The 21,296-nt window shown below is 28.8% G+C and overlaps 1 protein-coding gene across 7 annotated transcripts in view; it reads left to right on the top strand.

The window, feature by feature from the left end:
• LOC111677262 overlaps nucleotides 1-21,296 on the top strand; it is a 46,994-nt gene that overhangs the window by 6,354 nt on the left and 19,344 nt on the right. For 3 of the 7 annotated variants that reach the window (XM_046953695.1, XM_046953693.1, XM_046953696.1), the window contains exons 3-15: nucleotides 3,872-4,028; nucleotides 4,112-4,278; nucleotides 4,853-4,888; nucleotides 16,209-16,391; nucleotides 16,556-16,699; nucleotides 16,797-16,930; nucleotides 17,003-17,183; nucleotides 17,258-17,572; nucleotides 18,092-18,406; nucleotides 18,472-19,116; nucleotides 19,183-19,365; nucleotides 19,483-19,620; nucleotides 19,742-19,924. In XM_046953695.1, coding sequence (XP_046809651.1) covers nucleotides 3,872-4,028; nucleotides 4,112-4,278; nucleotides 4,853-4,888; nucleotides 16,209-16,391; nucleotides 16,556-16,699; nucleotides 16,797-16,930; nucleotides 17,003-17,183; nucleotides 17,258-17,572; nucleotides 18,092-18,406; nucleotides 18,472-19,116; nucleotides 19,183-19,365; nucleotides 19,483-19,620; nucleotides 19,742-19,924 — 2,781 coding nt within the window. Of the gene's footprint in view, nucleotides 1-3,871; nucleotides 4,029-4,111; nucleotides 4,279-4,852; nucleotides 4,889-16,208; nucleotides 16,392-16,555; nucleotides 16,700-16,796; nucleotides 16,931-17,002; nucleotides 17,184-17,257; nucleotides 17,573-18,091; nucleotides 18,407-18,471; nucleotides 19,117-19,182; nucleotides 19,366-19,482; nucleotides 19,621-19,741; nucleotides 19,925-20,012; nucleotides 20,064-21,296 lie in introns of all 7 variants that reach the window. The other 4 variants (XM_046953698.1, XM_046953697.1, XM_046953694.1 and 1 more) reach the window with 3 other exon arrangements.

Raw genomic sequence — 21,296 nt, 5'->3', positions numbered from 1 at the left:
CCTCTATGGCACATAATCAAAAATAAAGTAAAAATTATTACTTTATATATAAATGTATAATACATGCATATTTTTGAAATTCATATACATAGATAATTGCCTTATAAGGTAAATGGATTAACTACATTTTATATTTTTTTTTTATGTAAAATATTTCAATAAAAACATTCATGGGTTTTAAAATTTTTTTAAATTTCCAAAATATTGTAATTTTTTCTAAAAACATTCAGTGAGTTAATATATTTGCTAAATAAGACTTTCATATTTATTTATATACAAATAAATAATACACAATATGTATAATAAATAAACATTTTTATCATGTATGTATGTATATTTGCATGTATTTTATTTATTTTTTTTTTTTTGAATTTTTATATTCTATATAGAAAGATGAATGGGAAAATATTAAATAAACATAAAGAGGCTTCTCTTCAATATCTATATACATACATTCATACATATGTATGTATAAATATATAATTTTTATTTATTTATTTATTCATTCATTTATATAAATAATTTGTATGCAAAAGTATGTTTATATATATTTACATTAATTCCTACATAAACACCTCATATATTTTTCAACATGTCTTTATTTATTTAATTTTTTTTCTATTTTTCATTTTTAACTACATTATTCTTTAAAATTACTAAGATGTGATATTAGGGCAGAAATATTTACTCCTATAGCATTAAAAATGGTTTTAAGGTTAAATTCTTAAATAACTATACTTATAAATAAACTAGTAAAAACTCCGTAATGACTTGTACTTACATAAGAGCTTACATTTCAATGAAGGCTACATATCATCTGCATTATTTTTAAGTGATTTTTAAATGAGTTCATGGAGGGTTGAAAGTCTTTAATCGTTTATTTATAATAATGCACCAAAGTATTTTAGAACCTTTTTTATCTATATATTTTAGATAGATAGATAGATAGATAGATAGATAGATAGATAGATAGATAGATAGATAGATAGATAGATAGATAGATAGATAGATAGATAGATAGATAGATAGATAGATAGATAGATAGATAGATAGATAGATAGATAGATAGATAGATAGATAGATAGATAGATAGATAGATAGATAGATAGATAGATAGATAGATAGATAGATAGATAGATAGATAGATAGATAGATAGATAGATAGATAGATAGATAGAATAAATATAGCACTACTAGAGAACAAATTAATTTTCTTTAAATTTGACTATTTTCTGTATCTCTTTAAGAATTAACTCAATCTGAAATACACTTGTTTCACTTTCACGCGCCCGTATAATTAACAGCCGCACTGTTAAGGCCGATATATATGTATTTATATAGTTTTGTTTGCAAATATTATGCATATTAATCAAAAGATATTGTACTCTCATACATACATACTATGTATTTATACATACATATTTATAACTAAATATCTTATATTTTTCTTCTTACAATTATTTAGGTTTAAACAACAAAATAAACTTTGTGTACTTTTCAATAGAATAGAAAATTTTTGAATGAATTAAAGAAAAAATTAAAAAAATCAACAAGTTTTTTGGGCAGAGTATAATTGAAATTAATTTTTATCTTTGTAAATCATCCATCAGTGGTTGTGGCAAAGAAAAATCAACCAACCCCCTCCACCTTCTCCCAATTATCATGAAATAAAAACACGAAAGGAAATGAAAGAGGTGTAAAAATAATGAAAAGAACAAAATTTATATAAAATACATCAATTAATAAAAATGAACATTTCATTCATACAACTAAAAATTTGGGGATAATGTTGGCGGTAAACGATGATAATTATGATGACGATCATGCTGATGCGGATGCTTTTGCGAATCAGCTCATCTGCTGCTGATGAAAATATTGCACCCACTGTGCAAGAATCAACACGGTACCCAAACAATTTGTGAAAAAAATATATATATACATAATTCTTTTTTTTTCTATTTTTAAACAATTTTTCAAACATTTAACAGTTTGTTGTTTGTTCTTATATGTAGTATGTATGTGTCTTCTACACGTGTAATTTAATTGTTGCCATGTTGGGAATACTTTATTTTTTTTTTCTTTTTCATGCGAAATTATTAATTGCGGAAATATTTACATAATTTTGTTTATGTGTTTTCTTTACACAATTTGAGGCTTATTGTTATGCGTTTCTCTGTTTATCAACAATCAACGGTAATTTAAATTAAAAATCTGTTAAAATGTTTTTGAAATTATAAATTACAAAATGAAACATTTTATGTTTTTGTATCATACTTGAGTTTAAAATAATTTTTAATATGAAAAAGAAGAATTTTTACTGATCAATGGACTTGTACGTAAACATATGCTATATAGTTTATTAAATGGTTAATGGACTATTCTATAGACTAAGCCATAGACAAGTCCATATACTTGTCAATAGATTTGTCCATAGAGACTTGTCAATCGACTCATAGAGACTACTTAATATGTAAACTAACGGAAGAACCATCTCTGTTGGGATTTATTAAACCGTCCCAAAAAAGGGCATACATATTATCTGTACTCACGTAGATGGCTTTCATTAAATGAGTCAACTAGGCAACTTGAAACCCGAAATATCAAAGATATATCTGATTTGCTGGTGCAAATAACAGGACACTGGGTGCTAGCCAGACTTGCAAGTCGTTATGGGCTAACTTTCAATGAATTTTATATCGAAGAACATGCATAAAGAGAAACAATGTTCCAGCTAATCTGTTAAGAATAATGGATTCTTGGGCATACGCAATATTTACAATCTTGGTTAATTATGTCAACGACTTATTTAGATATCTCACAGCTATATGCTGATTAATAATGCGTAATAAAAAGTCTATAGAATAGTCTAAGTCTATATATATAATAGTGAATCGGTTAGTCAATAGAATAGTCCGTAGATTAAATAGTATATAAGTCCAAGTCCAGATTTGTCCTTTGAATAGACTGGTGAGTCAAAATTGATTAGTTTATAGACTAGTAAAGAAATTGGTGAGAAGAGTAGTCAATAAACTGGACAATAATCTTATGATTAAACTAGTTCCTCAAACATAGTAAACTGGTTAGTCAAAAGACCAGCCAATAGATAAGTCCATAGCAGGGATACAAGCCGAAACGGCTCAAATCAGCGGCGGCTGGCCGCCGGTAATATTTTTCAAGCCGCGCCGCCGCCGTCTTCTTTTGGCTCAAAAGCTAAGCCGGCTTAAACGTAGCCGCTGATAAAGATTGAAATCACGCATGTATTTCGGAAAACAAATTCACCAATTCGAAAAGTCTTGCCACACAATATTGTGCTAATATTAAAATTGTGAAAACCATCATAAATGTTAATTTTTCTGCAGAAAAACTTTATATATAGACAGGTTTATATATAACAGACTATTTTACAGAGAGATATCAATATAATAAACGCTTATAAGGTCAATTTCTGGAAAAAAAGTTTAAATTGAGCCGTCGCCGATATTTTCTATAATAAGCCGCCGACCTAAAATGATTGCGCCGCCGCAGCTGATCATTTTACATCGGCTTGTATCTCTGGTCCATAGGTGAGTTAATATACTATTAAATAGTCTTGTCTTCTTCTGGTTAATAGAAAACAAGTAGAAAAAGTAATTTAGTATCTTTAGGTCCATCTGATTATTGTTTATTCAGAAAAAGTACACTTTTTCATAAAATCTGGTAGTACTTATACATTACATAACAGTTTCTATAACATAGTTGAATCATTTTAATCAATGGTATTGATTCCATACTACCAACATTAATATATTATTTTAATAAGTATTCATTATATTCTCATAATCTTAAAAAAAAATCACTAATTTTTTTACTTTTAAATCACCTTTTCCCACAGATGCTCGAAGCTGTGTTACCTGCGATAAAGTGTTAGCCGAACTCGAAAAAATCGACGATGACACCGATTCATTTGGTGTTGATTTTGTTAAAATCAACGATAAACGTCTAGCTAAACAATACGGCATTAAGAATTTCCCAGCACTTACATATTTCAGGTAAACAAACTTAACAATCACAACAAAACGAACACTTTTTTCCGATCCGTAACCAAAACAAATTTGTTACAAACATTCAATAGGGAAAAGGAACCAATTATCTATGATGGTGATCTTATGGATGAAGAAGGTGTTTTAGATTTCTTAACATCATTGGAGGCCATGGATTTGCCCGATCGTATTGAGGAAGTTAATGCTAAAATCTTATTGAAAATCATTGAAGATACCGATTTCGTGGCAGTATTGTTCTGTAAGTACCATTAACATTACAACAAAAAATTGAATTTGTTTCACTTGTTTTTCTTTATAAAAAGAAATGTTTATTTTTAAAATTTAAATTTCAAAACAGTTAAGCAAAGAAAGTAAAGGATTTATTATCTCGAAAAAAATTATGTGCAGTTGCAGTTTTTTTTAATATTGCGTTTTTTAAATAAATAATTTAGCCAGCATTTAAGTAGTTTAGTATTGTAACTAAAACTTTAAACTATTACTATTAGTTTAGTTATTAAATGAGTGTAATATTTGCATATAAACGAAACAAATACCAAATTATTCAACATTATTTACAGACGTTTTTCAAACATGTAGCCAAAAACTAACCAATTTAGTTTTGTGACTAACTTTTAAACTTAATTTTCACAAAAAAATACACAAAGAAACTCAACAAATTTCGTTATAAGTTATCTGCGGATCTATGTGTATGAAGAACAAAAAAACATAGATTTTGTAAAATATTTAATGAAAATTTTGAATTTATTTTTCAAAAACCAAATTAAAACAAACGAATATAAACAAAAACAATTGTTTGTACGCATTGGTAACAGGTCCTGATCATGCCACCTGCCCACCCAGAATTATGGGTAAGTTTAGTAGAAAACTCCTACGAAAAAAAAATAAAAGTTTTTACCCAAATTCTTCCTCTAAACGTAAAATTCGTTAGTTTGACCCTTTGTTTTATTTACATAAAGATTTAGTTTGGAATCTTTTAAATCCTCTTAAATGATTAAAAATTAAATCCCCCTCTCTCTCTCTCATTCTCACTCTCTGTTGCACGAACGTTGACTGTTGTATATAATAAAACTCAAAACGTTTTTTGTAACAATAAATGTGTGTTAAACCCTCAATTAACTGTTCATTTGCTAATTACTCCCTTTACCCAACAAAACTTTTCCCACTCCCTCCCTTCAACCTATAACTTTTTCATTACGTGTAAATATTCATATGCATTTAAACATTTTAACATGATGCGAAAGACAGCAAGAAAACAGCTACAAAATAACAATTCAACGACATTTTAGAAATATTGTTTTATTTTTGAGAAAATTACAAAAATGTGAAATACATTTCTACATTGTATTTGTTGGTCATTTGTCTGCGAAACAAAACAAATTTTTAGTATGTGTGAACATAAAAACTAAAATCTTTAAACATTTTCTAAAAAAATGGTCTATTTAGTAATGTCTCAAGTTTTGACCCAATGATGTTTTTTTAACTTTTTTTCAACAAATGTGAATGTAGTAAAACATGTACTTTATTAAAATAAACACAATTTATACAATAAAAAACAAAACATTTTTACACAAAATTATTTTTAGATTTGAACATAGCAACAACAAACATACTTCATACATGTTGAATGGTTTACAGTATGTGGCACGTGCTATTAGTACGTAGATACATGTAATAGAAAATTAGAGATCAAATCATGCGAAATTGTAGAACAAACTTGAATTTGCATTTTATATAATATAAGGTTTTTTTTATTTCTTAATAAGAATATTGTTGATCATGCTCCTTTTCTCTTATTAAAATCTTATTTACCAAAAATATGATTTAGGATTTTTTCTTTTAAAATTAAGTTTTGCTCAAAAATTAGAGATTACAAATGGAACTTTCCCTATCTTATTTCATAGCTCTTATTTATACAAATAGGGAGTTCACAGATCGATCCTCCAAAAGTAATTACGTTCTGCGGAAACTCTTGGATATACACAGCTATAAAACGTCCAGTTTCTACATATGACCTCAATATTCGTAGAAATATAAAGACCCAGCAAAAATAAAACGGAAATACTTCCAAATGAATAACATTTATCACCACTTTAAAAGTAGCACTAAGTGACTTTGTTTACCTTCTGTGGAAGTGATGTTTATTGACTTGACAACGAAGCGTAAAGAATCCAATTTTGTTTAAAATTTAAAGTCTTTTGTACTAAAACTTTTACAGTAAAACACGTTTTACTTTAGAGTTGATTGATACGTGTAATTTGACTATTTATCTTAATATTATTTAAGTCAAATTAGTTGTATTCTATACTACAATTTCACTTTCTAATAACTTAAAAAAAAATCATAAAAATAACTTCCTGAGAATGACTTTAGATGTAGTGAATTTGGAATCAAATAAAAAGGACATTCCTCCTATGACAAGCCTGTGTTAAAATTATAATTTCTTAAGGTATTTTTCAGTACTTCCATGAAGTAAATTCTACATCTTTTTCGCTTCTTTGGAGGTTTTTTTTTGGCTGTGGACAATCTGGCGGCACTTCTTAAACTCTTAAACTGCCACTTACCAATTGGTCTGATAATGCAAGAATAATTTTTTAATCCTTAAATCCTTAAAACTTTGTCTCAGTTAAAAGATCAAGCATAACAAGAAATAGTTTTCTAGCTGTCCTGCTGTAGTCTAAATCTATACTGTAGTGTGTACTATAGTCAAGACAATAGTCTGTACTATAGTCAAGACAATAATTTGTACTACAGTCAAGACAATAGTTTGTACTACAGTCAAGACTTTAGTCTATACTAGTCAATTCTATAGTCTATAATATTATCAAGACTATAGTCTATAATATGATCAATACTATAGTCTATACTATAATCAATACTATAGTGAATGTTGGCAATTATGTCAACGAATTATTGAGATATATACACAAAGATGTAACTGTCGAGTAATATGGCCTATAGTTGAGACTATGGTCTAGTCTATATTCTACACTATAGCCAAGACTATAGAATAGAGTATAGCCATTAATGTCTAATTATGTTAAAGACTTATTGAGATATCTCACTGCTATAGGCTCGAACTTAAACCACACTTATACATGTACACAAAGATACAACTGTCGATTAATGTGGTCTAGACAAGTAGAAGCCTTTATGATGCGTTAAAACCAAGTAAATCAATCAACCAGGTGGAGATCAAACTTGAGCCTGTATTAAATCCATTAGTAATAAGATTTAAATAGTGTTCTACAATATATTTAGTTTCAGATCAAAAATTTGTATTCTTAGGTAGTACTTATAAAGCGAACAACAATTTTGTCTACATGAGTCAGACTTCCACACTCACCACACCAGACATTTATCCGTGATATTCGTAGTCGTGATTTTAAAGAATAGAACTCCGGCCATTATACTGCGGTAGATACTTTAATATTATCAAAAAAGACAATTTTCGTAAAATCTTTCTAACTTGAATAGAGAAATGTATACAATTTTTGTTTCCAAACCTCTTCCTAGTATTATCTTCAAATATATTATTTCGATCTTTATTGATTGATACAAATTCCTAAATTTTCAAATATCGACGTTCCAAAGTTTTAAAATATCGTAACATAAATATGAATCCATTAATAAACAGTAATTGTGACGCAATCTGTTTTATTAAACTTATTAATTATTATGGTTTTTTATAAGATAAAATACAAAAGTACAGATGTGTCTAAAATTACAATTATAAAAAGCTTCCCAGACAAATTGTTTTGGAAATAAATATGTATTTTGAAATATGTATTCCAAACTAAAATAAATTGAAGACATTAAATTGGTTAAAAAAATATAAGAGATAAAGAAAACAAACTTGGACGTCATAGAAATTCTTGGAAATATGGTATCACACGGAGTCAACGTAATACTTTTTGGGGGGTGCTAATAACGTGGCTTATTACTGTTCAAGTATTTGTTGTATTACAACAAATAAATAGACAGAGAGATAGAAATATAGACAGACAGACGTACCATTAAAATCAAAATGAAACAACATGCCAATCTTTATTTTCAGACTTTTTTTCATGTTGGTTACACGCAGTAGTCCATGGGAAATTTAGACAACAACAAATAAACATATATTTACTTTACTACAGCTACTTTGGCTAGATACAAACATACATACACACATATTTATTTTGTATGTATGAATATAATCTTTCGACGACACTCGCCTAAAATTTAAATAACAGCAACTACAACTAAGTTATTGAAAGGAAATAACAACAAAATATAGACTGGGCTCTTGGCCAGATTTTAGTTTTTTGTTTAAAATTTACTCACTCACTTGTTCGGATACAATTTTGTTTTTACTCTTCTTCTCTACACAAAACTTATTTATTTTTATTATTATTTTTTATTTGTTCACTCACTCGCAATTATTTTTTTTTTTCTTTGTGGTTTGTACATTTTAATGGACGTACATAAATATCCAATTTTTGTCCCTGTGTACAATTTTCAAAACATTCTCAAAACAACAGCAACAACCATTTATGAAAACAACGAGAAAAAATATTTAAAGTAGCAATTTTTGTGTTTTTGCAGCCGGTGCGTCAATATTTGCAAAAGTACAGAGACAAATAAAAATTATTTAAATTTTATCTTTACAATAATTTTAAAATGAACAAAAAAAAATAAAACCAACTAAAAACTAAATAAATAAATGTATGTATTAACAAATTGTTTAGTTTTCAAATTAAAATTAGAAAATGAAGACATACATTTGTTACATTTCGAGAGCAAAAATCAACGAGACAGATTTGAGGAACAAAAACAAAAATAAATAAATTGCAAAAAATTAAATAAAAATTATTAAAGAAAGTTCATTAGTATTGTACTAAGTAAAATAAATAAATTTGTAATTGAATGCAAATATATGTATATGTATGTACATATGTATGTATGTATGTATGTATGTATGTATGTATGTATGTATGTATGTATGAAAATATGTCACAGATGTTTGCTGTATGTCGTTTCTTTTTAAATAAAAAATAAATCTGGCGCCCCCATAGTGGTAGAATACAAATAGTAAAGCAACAACAAATATTTAAGGCTGATTAAACAAATCCGTGAACACAATTTTCTATAATTAATAAATAGATTTTTTCCAAGAATTGTTTTTCATAATATATGATTTTTTAATTTTATTTATTTTTTCAATATTTTTTTTATTATCTTAATAAAAGCTGAATGAATTTTAAAAAACTAAAGTCCGTACTGTCTATAGTCCAAAATATAATTTATGCTATAGTCTAGACTAAAGTCTATACTACTTTCAAATTGAAATTAGTTAAGACTATGGTCTATACTATAGTCAAGACTATAGTCTAAACTAAAGTCAAGACTATAGTCTATACTATGGTCAAGAATATAGTCTATACTATGGTCAAGACTATAGTCTATACTATAGTCAAGACTATAGTCTATACTATAGTCAAGACTATAGTCTATACTATAGTCAAGACTATAGTTTGTACTATAGTCTATACTATAGTCACGGCTATAGTTTATACTATAGTCAAGACTATAGTCTATACTATGGTCAAGACTATAGTCTATATTATAGTCATGACTATAGTCTATATTATAGTCATGACTATAGTCTATACTATAGTCATGACTATAGTCTATACTAAAGTCTTGTCTATAGTCTATACTATAGTCATGACTATAGTCTATACTATAGTCATGACTATAGACTATACTATAGTCATTACTATAGTCTATACTATAGTCATGACTATAGTCTATACTATAGTCATGACTATAGTCTATACTATAGTCAAGACTATAGTTTATACTATAGTCAAGACTATAGTTTATACTATAGTCAAGACTATAGTTTATACTATAGTCAAGACTATATTTTATACTATATTCAAGACTATAGTTTATACTATAGTCAAGACTATAGTTTATACTATAGTCAAGACTATAGTTTATACTATAGTCAAGACTATAGTTTATACTATAGCCAAGAATGTAGTTTATACTATAGCCAAGAATATAGTTTATACTATATTCATGACTATAGCCTATACTATGGTCAAGACTATACTCTATGCTATGGTCAAGACTATAGACTATACTATAGTCAAGCCAATAGTTTATACTGTATTCAAGACTATAGTCTAAACTATAGTCAAGACTATAGTCTAAACTATAGTCAAGACTATACTTTAAACTATAGTCAAGACTATAGTTTAAACTATAGTCAAGACTATAGTCAAGACTATACTATGGTCAAGACTATAGACTATACTATAGTCAAGCCAATAGTTTATACTATATTCAAGACTATAGTCTAAACTTTAGTCAAGACTATAGTCTAAACTATAGTCAAGACTATAGTCTAAACTATAGTCAAGACTATAGTCTAAACTATAGTCAAGACTATAGTCTAAACTATAGTCAAGACTATAGTCCAAACTATAGTCAAGACTATAGTCTAAACTATAGTCAAGACTATAGTCTAAACTATAGTCAAGACTATAGTCTAAACCATAGTCAAGACTATAGTCTAAACCATAGTCAAGACTATAGTCTATTATATAGTCAAGACTATACTATGGTCAAGACTATACTATAGTCATCACTATACTTGGTTTATAGTATAGACTTTAGTTTTGGCTATAGTATAGACTCTAGTCTTGACTATAGCATTGTCTTGACTATAGAATAGACTTGACTATAGTATAGACTATAGCTTTGGCTATAGTATAAACTCTAGTATTGACTATAGTATAGTCATAAGTCTTGACTATAGCATTGTCTTGTTTTGACTATAGTATAGTCATGAACATAGCATAGTCTTGGCCATTGTATAGTTTGGACCATAGAATAGTCTTGACCATAGTATGGTATAGTGACTATATTATAGAGTATAGTCTTGCCTATAGCGTAGTCTTGACTATTGTATAGACTTGACTATAGACTTTAATCTATACTATAATCGAGAATATAGTCTGTACTATTAGTTTATACTACAGTCCAGACTACTATAGGTAGTATTTCGATAATGAGGCCTAAAATAAAGACTATAAATAAATATAGAACACAATCATTCTGGGTTTACATCCTCAGAAGTACTGAATGTTTAGTAATACAAAAATTGTGTAACTTTTCATACATAGTATGTATACCTGGGAAACCTAACACGTGACTAATTCTTTAAGAATTCTTGTATCACCTAATACTTTATTCTATCAACAAAAAATCACATAATTTCAACAATTCTATATAGTTATTTTCAAAATTGTTTTTCAATAAATCTTTAAAAACATTTGCTCATAGTCATTTAATTTCATTTAAATACACTCACTGCATTAAATATTACAAAATAAAGAAACTTTCTGAATTCTTAACAATCATGTTCACAGGTGTAATAAAAATTATTCAACGTCTAGCTGGTACTTTGATCGGTGTATTATTTGACTTCTTTTATGGCCTTTCAATTCAATTATTTTCACAAATCCATTGAAAATCAATAAATCTTGTTTTCTTTAGGATTTTAGTAATAAAAACAGCTTGACTATAAAAATTCTTTTATCATCAGAGAAAAAAAAAATAGCTTAAACATAAGCTATAACTAAAAAAAATAAATAAAAACAAATTAAGAGAATTTTTTTCTTTTTTAAAATAAAAACAAAATTAAATGTTTTTCAAAATCCCAAAAAAACAACAACAGCAGCATCCATGGGATTTTTACTATACAAATGATATATGAAAATGATGTTGTTATTGTGGTTGAGATTTTTTGTTGTTATTATTGTTGTTATATATGTAAAATTCATGCCACCTACAATTGTTGTTAAAAATAGCAAAAAAATAAAATAAAATACACAAACACACAGACACATTTCATAGATATTTTAACAAATAAATAGTATCTGAGACAACAACAAACAGGCAGATAAAAAAAGTATTGTTCAGTAGAAATTGTACCAAATGCTAAAACAACTGAATTGCTTACCAACACACAGCTACCAAAACATACACATTTACACTTTTATACATAAAGACTAGAAAATAAAAAAATTCAACTGAATGTGGCTAAAATGATTATTTTATTATATTTTTTTGTTGATTTTTTTTAAATGCTTGTATTTTGAAATATTTCAAAAAAAAAGTAGAAACAATAAGAATAAATTTTATGAAAAAAAGAAAAAGACCCAAGAGGTTTCCAACCATTTTTTTATACTTCAGCTTTTTTATATTGTGAAAACACACACTTTTTCCAGTGAAGAATAAAGATGAAAGATTAAAGACTTATGTTAGGGCCATTGTTGGTTTGGGTTGGTTGCTGGATTGTTGTTCTTGTTGCAGACAACATGAAACCGAACGTACTGTTTCGAGGATGTTTATTTTAAACATGAATATGGGTCAAGTATATTTTTCATCTTTTTTTTTATTTTTTGGTTGGTTGTTGGTGTTTTTTGTTTTTACTTTTTTATTTTGTTTAAAAATAAGTTGTATTACAAAATATTTAAATCAGTTCCAAAGTTTTTTTTTTTAATTTTTTGTGAAAATACTTAAATACAAAACAGACATTTGGTTTTTTATTATGAGGGTGTAATGTGTGAACATTTAATAGATATTAAAGTATACAATCAATGACAAAAAATTGTTACAGATTTTCGAAATATGCATATCCACCATTCGTAAAATATGGTCGGTATATTGATTTTGTTATTCCGTTTGTAACACATCAAAATATTGGTCATAGATCCACAAAAGTATTAATGGTTCGTCTGTCTGTTGAAAGCACGATAGAGTTCGAACGGAAGAAGCTGGAGAAGTTGAATATTTTCTACAGTTAAGGTTTGTTTGACATTGACACGTTTTCGCATGTCGCCCATACGAGTGGCCCCCTGAAAATGACTTTGATGTACATTACTAACATACGGCATACTCTATAATGATGGGTATATAGGATGCGGCATTGTCGAATACAACACTCACACTTGTTTGTTTTGACAGTTTTTTTTTTTTTTTTTTTGAAAATTAGAGTTTCAGGAATGTCTCAGTATTCCATTCCGATTTAAAGTTAGATTGTTTTAAGTAAATATCTTAATCAAAGCTTGAAAAACATCTTGTTGTTTTACTTTTTTAAATATTTAAAAGCATTGAAATAATTCCACATATGTTCCGAATGGAATTCTGTGACTGACCTATTTATTAAAAACAATGCATATGATTTTCGATATTTGTCGTAAAATGACATTTAAATTTGGAAATATTAAAGTTCTCGTCCGGAATGACTTCAGAGGGACGTGAGATAGACGTCTTACATTTAATTAACAAAATGTAAAAAGATTCCGACATTTTCGATTTGTAAACACGAGTCATGAACTTGGATCCATAACTTCCTCTCACATCAATTTCGTTAGAAAATTTTCGATACTTCGAGGTCGTACCCTGAAGGTTGACATTTAGAAGTTCTTTTACTGGACAGGGACTTAGAATCACTTTCTGGATTCTGAATTAATTGGTTAATGTTAAGCAAAGTGTATTTTTTTTCAAAATAACAACCACATCGACCAAATCTACACAGCCTCTAGAGGAATTATTCGGCCGCTAATATGTGTTCAACACAAAGACTAATAGTTTTAAAAAAATGTCGTTTTCTATACTTAAAATGATTTCCCACCTTAAGGTGAAGGACACAGACTAGACAATTATTCTTTTACATTCAAATACTTAAATGTGTATAAATCAAAATTTTGGAGGCAAATATTTTGTCGCAAGCTATATAATTATACAATGAAAATTTACATGTATGTATGTGTGTAAAAGTATGTGTGGGTTGACAATTTAAAATTTTATTTTTTTGCTGGCATTGACACTCATTTTCAAAAATGATTTTTTACGTTAAAGATATGTTTATAACACATGTGTATGATTGTAATTCGTCACAAAAAATATTTTTAAACACGTAATAATTTGATATTTTTTCTTACAAAATAATCAAGGTTAATATAATTTTAACGAAATAAAAATCAAGAAAAACCTCCAAAAACTGAAATGGAGGATAAAAATTTAGACAAAAAAAGTAAAAAAAATAAAGAAAACAAAAAAAATCAATGAAGCCAAACTAACAAAGAATTTTCAATAAAGAAAAATATTAAATTTATTAAAAATATATTTCAAGGCTTAGTCACTGACACTAAATCATCCCCCACATTTTTACAACGACATTTCCCCCAATTTAATGTGATTAAAAATATTACTGCACTTTTCTTTTCACAAATTTCTCACGCATTTTTTTATTAAATAAATATTTTCATTATGATTAAAATGCATTAAATTTTATTAATTTTATTGTTGCAGACAATAAACATAAAATGACTAATTTATTAAATTGTGACTGTGTCTCTGTGTTCAAACAATTTTAACTGCATTAAGTACTATAGAATAGATTTATTTTATTTTTATTATTTTTTGTTTCTTTGCATTATTGAAAAAAATATATTTATATTTTAATAAATAAAAATCATAAAAAAAAAAAAAATATCTACAACAAATTTATTTTACAAATGGCATTTGGCCAAACTACTTGAGATCAACAAACGATAGAAACTGAGACAATAAAATAAAAGAAAAATAACCGATAAACGGAAAAATAATGCAACAAATCAGCTCACCAGCCCACTATTTCTACACATACAAAAACAAACCAAAAATTTCCCCTCGAAAACCCTCTCATACTTATACAGTTACAACACAAATGTATTGAATTATAAAAAAAATAGTAAAATGTTTAAAAATTCAACAAACAAACAAAAATTATTGCAGTAATATATTTTTATTGTAATATTTACTATATAAAAATATACTTAAATACTTGAAGAAAATTTCTTAGAAAAACATAAATTTTGTAATATTTATTACCACATGCTTTTTCTTTAATTTCACCAAAAAGCTTTTCACTTGACACCTACAGCTGTTACAAATGAGAGCAGGATAGCTTTTTGGGACATCACTGGCGGAAATGCTCTTTTTATTACATTGTGAGAGAGTTTATTATATTCACCTCAAAGTGATCCAACTTTTGCTGAGATTATGATAATTTTTTGTTTATTTTGAGAGAGGCGAGCAATTCTTTGATTTTCCTTAACTTTTGATTTAAGAACTGAACTAGAACTAAACTAGAACTGAACTAGAACTGAACTAGAACTGAACTAGAACTGAACTAGAACTGAACTAGAACTGAACTAGAACTGAACTAGAACTGAACTAGAACTGAACTAGAACTGAACTAGAACTGAACTAGAACTGAACTAGAACTGAACTAGAACTGAACTAGAACTGAACTAGAACTGAACTAGAACTAAACTAGAACTGAACTAGAACTGAACTAGAACTGAACTAAAATAAGTTCATGGAATAGGCAATTAACAGTTTTTAAACGAATCAATAGATCTGCCAATAAACTAATATAACCCACTAAGGCTTGTCTATTAACTAGTTAATAGACCAGTCAATTCGACATTATACTAGGTCTAGTCAATAACCTAAGCTATCGACCAGTCCATAGAAAAGTTAGTAAGCTAGTCTTTAGACAAGACAATAGACTTCACAATGGAATAATCCATTGACCAATCAATAAACTGGTCTGTAGACTAAAGATGAAAAGTAGTTCAGTACCTTTAATCCCCAAAAATACCCTCACTACTAAAAATATAAACTTACATATTTTCACATCTGATGGATTCAATGTTAAATATTATTTAATTTACATAAAGTCCAGACTAATGTCCAAAATAAAATTAATATTTTTTTAAACTTTGTGTAAATTTTTTTACTCCAACAATGTAAATATTTGTGTGTAAAACGCATGCTGCATGTTGCATTATTGTATTTATTTGAGAATTTAATTATCTAAATATATATAAATGTTTTATCTTAAATTTCAAAATCCTCTAATGTTTCAAATAGCCCGCTTTATCCAAAAATAAAAAAATATAAATCACAATCTATCCCAATTGTTAAATATTTTAATTACAATTAAAAACAGCTGATAACAATGATTATTAAAATCTTAATTTTTCTACTTCTACGCCGTAATCACTTGACTTAATAATGTCAACTGCTAATAAAATAAAAAACGCAACTCGACACAAACAGATAAACCACAATGTCGTAAATGTTCCAAGGCATTACAAGAATTGGAAAATATTGACGATGAAGCCGATCAATTGGGCATCGGTTTTGTAAAGATCCATGATGAAGCATTAGCGGAAGAATACAATCTGGGTAATTTGCCAGCATTGGTCTACTATAGACATCAGACACCGATCATATACGAAGGTAATGTGATGATGTTGTCCTTACAGACCCCCTCCTTCATAACGTCATACCTACAGTCAGTCATACATTCAAAAGACCCTCATCACGATATCCAAATACACACCTAAACGCTTAAATACAAAAAAAAACAAAATCTATTAAAAACTAAACATTTTAAAATTCAGGTGAATTGTCACGCGAAGAAGATGTATTAGAGTGGTTGGTGCAAAATAAATCCACCGGCGATGAAGATGATGTCATTGAGGACGTTACTCCTAAAACACTGGCCACCCTTATCAGCAACATCGACAATTTGGTAGTTTTGTTTTGTATGTGAACCTTTTCTCGGGTCTTCTCGTCTGAGAGCAAGACTTTTTTAAAATCGTTTAAACCATTAATTGTTGTGCTGTTACTTTTTCTGTCTAGATGATCATGGAAATGATGATTCTATGACCGTTTTGGAAGAGCTAGAACAAATTGATGACGACTGCGATAAACATGGCATACAATTCGTAAAGATTGATGATGCCAGGACCGCAGAAGAATTCGGAATCGATTCGGTACGTCTAAAGCTTAATACGCTGCAGTAGTATTTGCCATATGTTGTTACTAATTCAAGCACTTTAATGCAGATTCCGGCTATAGTTTATTTCGAAAAAGAGATCCCCAACATTTATGATGGTGATCTCATGGATGAGGAACAAATATTGCATTGGCTGGTCTCCCAGTTGGAACATGATGAAATCGAAGATGTCACCGATGAAATGCTCGACAAAATGGTTAAAGAGGGTCGTGTTCTAGCCGTATTATTCTGTAATTATCCTCCGCTTACATTTTTCTTAAACTCAGAGACAGAACTCATGTTTTCTTAACTGTATTGCATATAGACGACAACAATGATGAAAAATCCGAAAAGGTTTTGGAGGAATTGGAAAACATTGACGATGAGTGCGATCAATTGGGCATAACATTCGTTAAAATCGATAATCCCGAGGAGGCCTTAGAATATGGCATCAATAAAGTTCCTAAACTCATATACTTTGAAAAAGGCATTCCAACCATTTACGAAGGCAACCTAGAGGATGAACAGAAACTCTTGAAATGGCTAGAAGAACAAACCAGCTCCGATCAAATCGAAGATATCACCGATGAAATGTTAGATTTGATTATTGAAAAAATGGCCCATGTAGCTGTGCTCTTTTGTAAGTTAAAGAAATTAAAATGCGTTTGCTTTCCGAAAAGCCTGGCATCCAAGCGGGATTTATATTGAAACTTTGTGAAGGTAGTAAATATTTCGAGAACACAAACACCAAAGACTGAATAAGGTGTTGTATAGTAAGCAGTTATTTCGATGTTGTTCGTATTGTGCTAGTTGTGAGGTTGTATAGGAAGCCGCTTTGCTAATGCTTAAAATCTACTTCAAACAAAAATTAATTTCTATCTAAAAACACTATTTAATGTTGTAAAATGTTGTCCAAATTAATTTAAAACTAATTTGATTTTCAGAGAGTTTGGGATAAATGTATAAAAACTACTGGATTAAAAGAATTCATACAAAAATTTAGGTTAGGGCTCTAAGGTTTTGGAAATACATAATGTAATAGAATCTACTTAGGGTTTAAGGCAACTATCCAAATTTAAAAGAACCACTGGCAACTGTTTTAATTAGATTTATAATTTTAAAATACATTCTAATAATTTCCCAATTCATAATTTCACAGACGACAAGGATCAAAAGAAATCTCAAAAGGTTTTGGCTGAATTGGAAAACATTGATGATGAATGTGATCAAAACGATATTGCTTTTGTTAAAATCGATGACGACAATGAAGCCAAGGAATGGGGTATCGATGAAATACCCTCAATTGTTTTATTCGAACGCGGCATTCCCCATGTCTACGAAGGTGATTTAATGAAAGAAGACGAATTATTGGGCTGGTTGGTTCATCAAAAGCGTTATTCGGAAATTCCTGAAGTTACCGATGAAATGAAGGATAAATTGGTTGAAAATACTGAACATTTGGCTGTTATATTTTGTAAGTTTTAAGTCATTATTATGTGGCGATTTTTTTGTAATCATAAAAAAATATTTAACCCTCAGACGACAAGGATGATAAACAAGACATTCGCATTTTGAATGAATTGGAAAATATCGATGATGAATTGGAAAAGGAAGGTATTGTTATTGTACGCATTGATAACGCCGCCGAAGCTAAGGAATATGGTTTGGATCATTTGCCCGCTTTGATCTATTTCGAAAACAAAATCCCCGCCTTGTACGAGGGTGATTTGATGAATGAAGATGAAGTTTTGGAATGGTTGATCTTGCAAAAGAAAACTGCCACCATTGAAGAGGTCACCGATGAAATCCTTACCAATTTGGTTAATGATCACGAATACGTTGTAGTCTTCTTCAGCGGCCCCTGTGAACCAGGCGAGAAATGCGACAAGACTTTGAATGCTTTGGAGACCATCGATGATGAATTAGATGAGACTGGTATTATTTTTGTGACCACCGAAGATACCGGCATTGCCAAAAAACTCAACATTAAATCGTATCCCCAATTGGTGTTCTTTAGAAATCGCGATCCTTTACATTTCACCGGCGATTTGGAAGACGAAGATGAAGTTCTCTCTTGGATTACCGATGAAGACACTTTAGAAATTCCCGGCAAAATTGAAGATGTTAATGTTAAGATGTTGGACAAGATTTTGGCTGAAAATGAACATGTTGTAGTATTCTTCTGTAAGTTTTAAAAGGATTGTAATGTTAGGAAGTTGTTTGAAATTTAATTATTTCTTTTAATAACAGATGATGAAGATGACAAGAAATCGTTGAAGATCTTAAATGAACTGGAAAATATCGATGATGAATGTGAAGAAAAGAACATTGATTTTGTCAAGACCTCAGATGATGATGTCGAAAAGGAATACGATTTGCCCGGTTTGCCAGCTTTGGCTTTCTACAGAAATAAATTCAGAACTATTTACACTGGTAAGGGGGAAATTTAAAGAATTCGATAAATAATTTAAAGTGTTTAGATCATAGATCGAATACGGAATATATTTGTGTTATATTTATATAACTTTACATGTTCTGTTTTGTTTTCAGGCGATCTTATGAAGGAAGAAGAAATCTTAGAATGGGTTATTGAATTGTACGAATCTACTGCTGATGTCATTGAATCTGTCGATCGTAAAACTTTGCAAGTTTTAATCAATGATGTTGAACATTTGGCTGTATTCTTCTGTAAGTTGAAAAGAAAAATGTTTGCAGGAAAAATATCTGTTATAAGCCATTAATAACTTTATTAGTCCTTAAAGGCATTTACTAATTCTTATTTTCCTTACTCTAACGCTTATCATTGCAGATGATGACAAATGTGTGTCTTGCCCTGGTATTTTGGAAGAATTGGAAAATATCGATGATGACACCGATAAACATGGCATTCAATTTGTCAAATCGAATGATGTTAAGTTGGCCCATGAAATTGGTATTTTCGCCTTCCCTGCCTTGGTTTACTACGAGACAGGCGTTCCAATCATGTATGACGGTAAGTTAAATTTTAAATGCTGAATTATCAGATATGTATAACAACTGGAAAACTAATGGAAATTTTAATCTCTTGGGTGTCATTGCAGGTAATCTCAAAAATGAAAATCGTGTACTGCAGTGGTTAATCAATCAAAAGAGTAAGCTTTTTCAAAACAAAAACTTAATTTTACACCTTGTTAACAATGAAAAAAAAATGAATAATTTACTATTAACCAATTTAACCCATAAACAAAAATACTATATGTGAACTTAACTTGACTTATAAACTAACACTTCTAGCAGCACCAGAAATCACACCCTTGTCAAGTAAACAAAATTTTTATCCCTAAGGGAATTTATTTTGTTGCCACCGACTTGAACAGGGTGTGCTATTGTTTCTAGTGCTTATTATTCCAAAAAGTGATTAAATTTTATAAAAAAAGGTCTATCCTCCGTTTTTCCCACCCCTTATAAATTGGAATAATTTAAAATAAAATATTTTTTGTAATTACAGTTGAGATTATGAAAAAGTTAATATTTGGAGCTTTAAAAATTTTAAATCATTGTCTACCAAAAATAATGGCATTGATTTCTTGGCTCTAATTTTTATAGCATTTTACAACGAGTGACTTTAAAATTCTACAAGTTAAATTCTACTCTCAAAAAAAAAAACAAAAATAAATCGAACGCTCTGCAAATCTTCTGCATTTCTTATTATTATTTACTTCTTTCTTCTCAAATCAAAAAGACTGAAACTTTGTTTATTTGGATAAATTTTTACTTAAAGCAAACTTCTCATTAAACGTATCTCTTAGGTATTGATGATTTTTTATATATAATTATTTTTTTTACTTTTATTTAGTTTTCTTTTTTGATATTTTTAGAAAGTTATTAGCTTTCCCTTAAACAACTTATTGACGCCATTGAAAATATCTGTATTTTAGCACAGTGTTTTATTGTTTCGAAAATAATGTCTCTGAGTTGAGATCACGAAATTTATAAAGATTAATCTGTTAAGATTTGTAAAATATGGCTTTATGTTTATGCCTTGAAATGATTTTTCTTTCATAAGTAAAGTGAATTTGTGCTACATTTCTGTTCTAGAGCACTATGACATCCCAAGATCGCTTTTTTCGATGGGCTATTAAGAAATGAAATTAGAGATTCAAACTTAAGATTCAAAAAATTAAAACCGACTTATAAACGCACTCACTTTCGTACTAATCATATTAGAAATCAAAACAGATTAACATTTTAGAACTAGACTATAGAATAGACTACAGGCGGGACTATACCCTAGGCTACAAACAACACCATAAACTGGACTATAGATTAGACTGTAGATTACACAAAAGACTGGACTAGAGACTAGGCTATAGACCAGACCATAG

This window comes from Lucilia cuprina, chromosome 6 (assembly GCF_022045245.1).
Source record: "Lucilia cuprina isolate Lc7/37 chromosome 6, ASM2204524v1, whole genome shotgun sequence".
Classification (NCBI taxonomy): Eukaryota; Metazoa; Arthropoda; class Insecta; order Diptera; family Calliphoridae; genus Lucilia; species Lucilia cuprina.
This window is presented reverse-complemented; position numbering and strand designations above follow the sequence as displayed.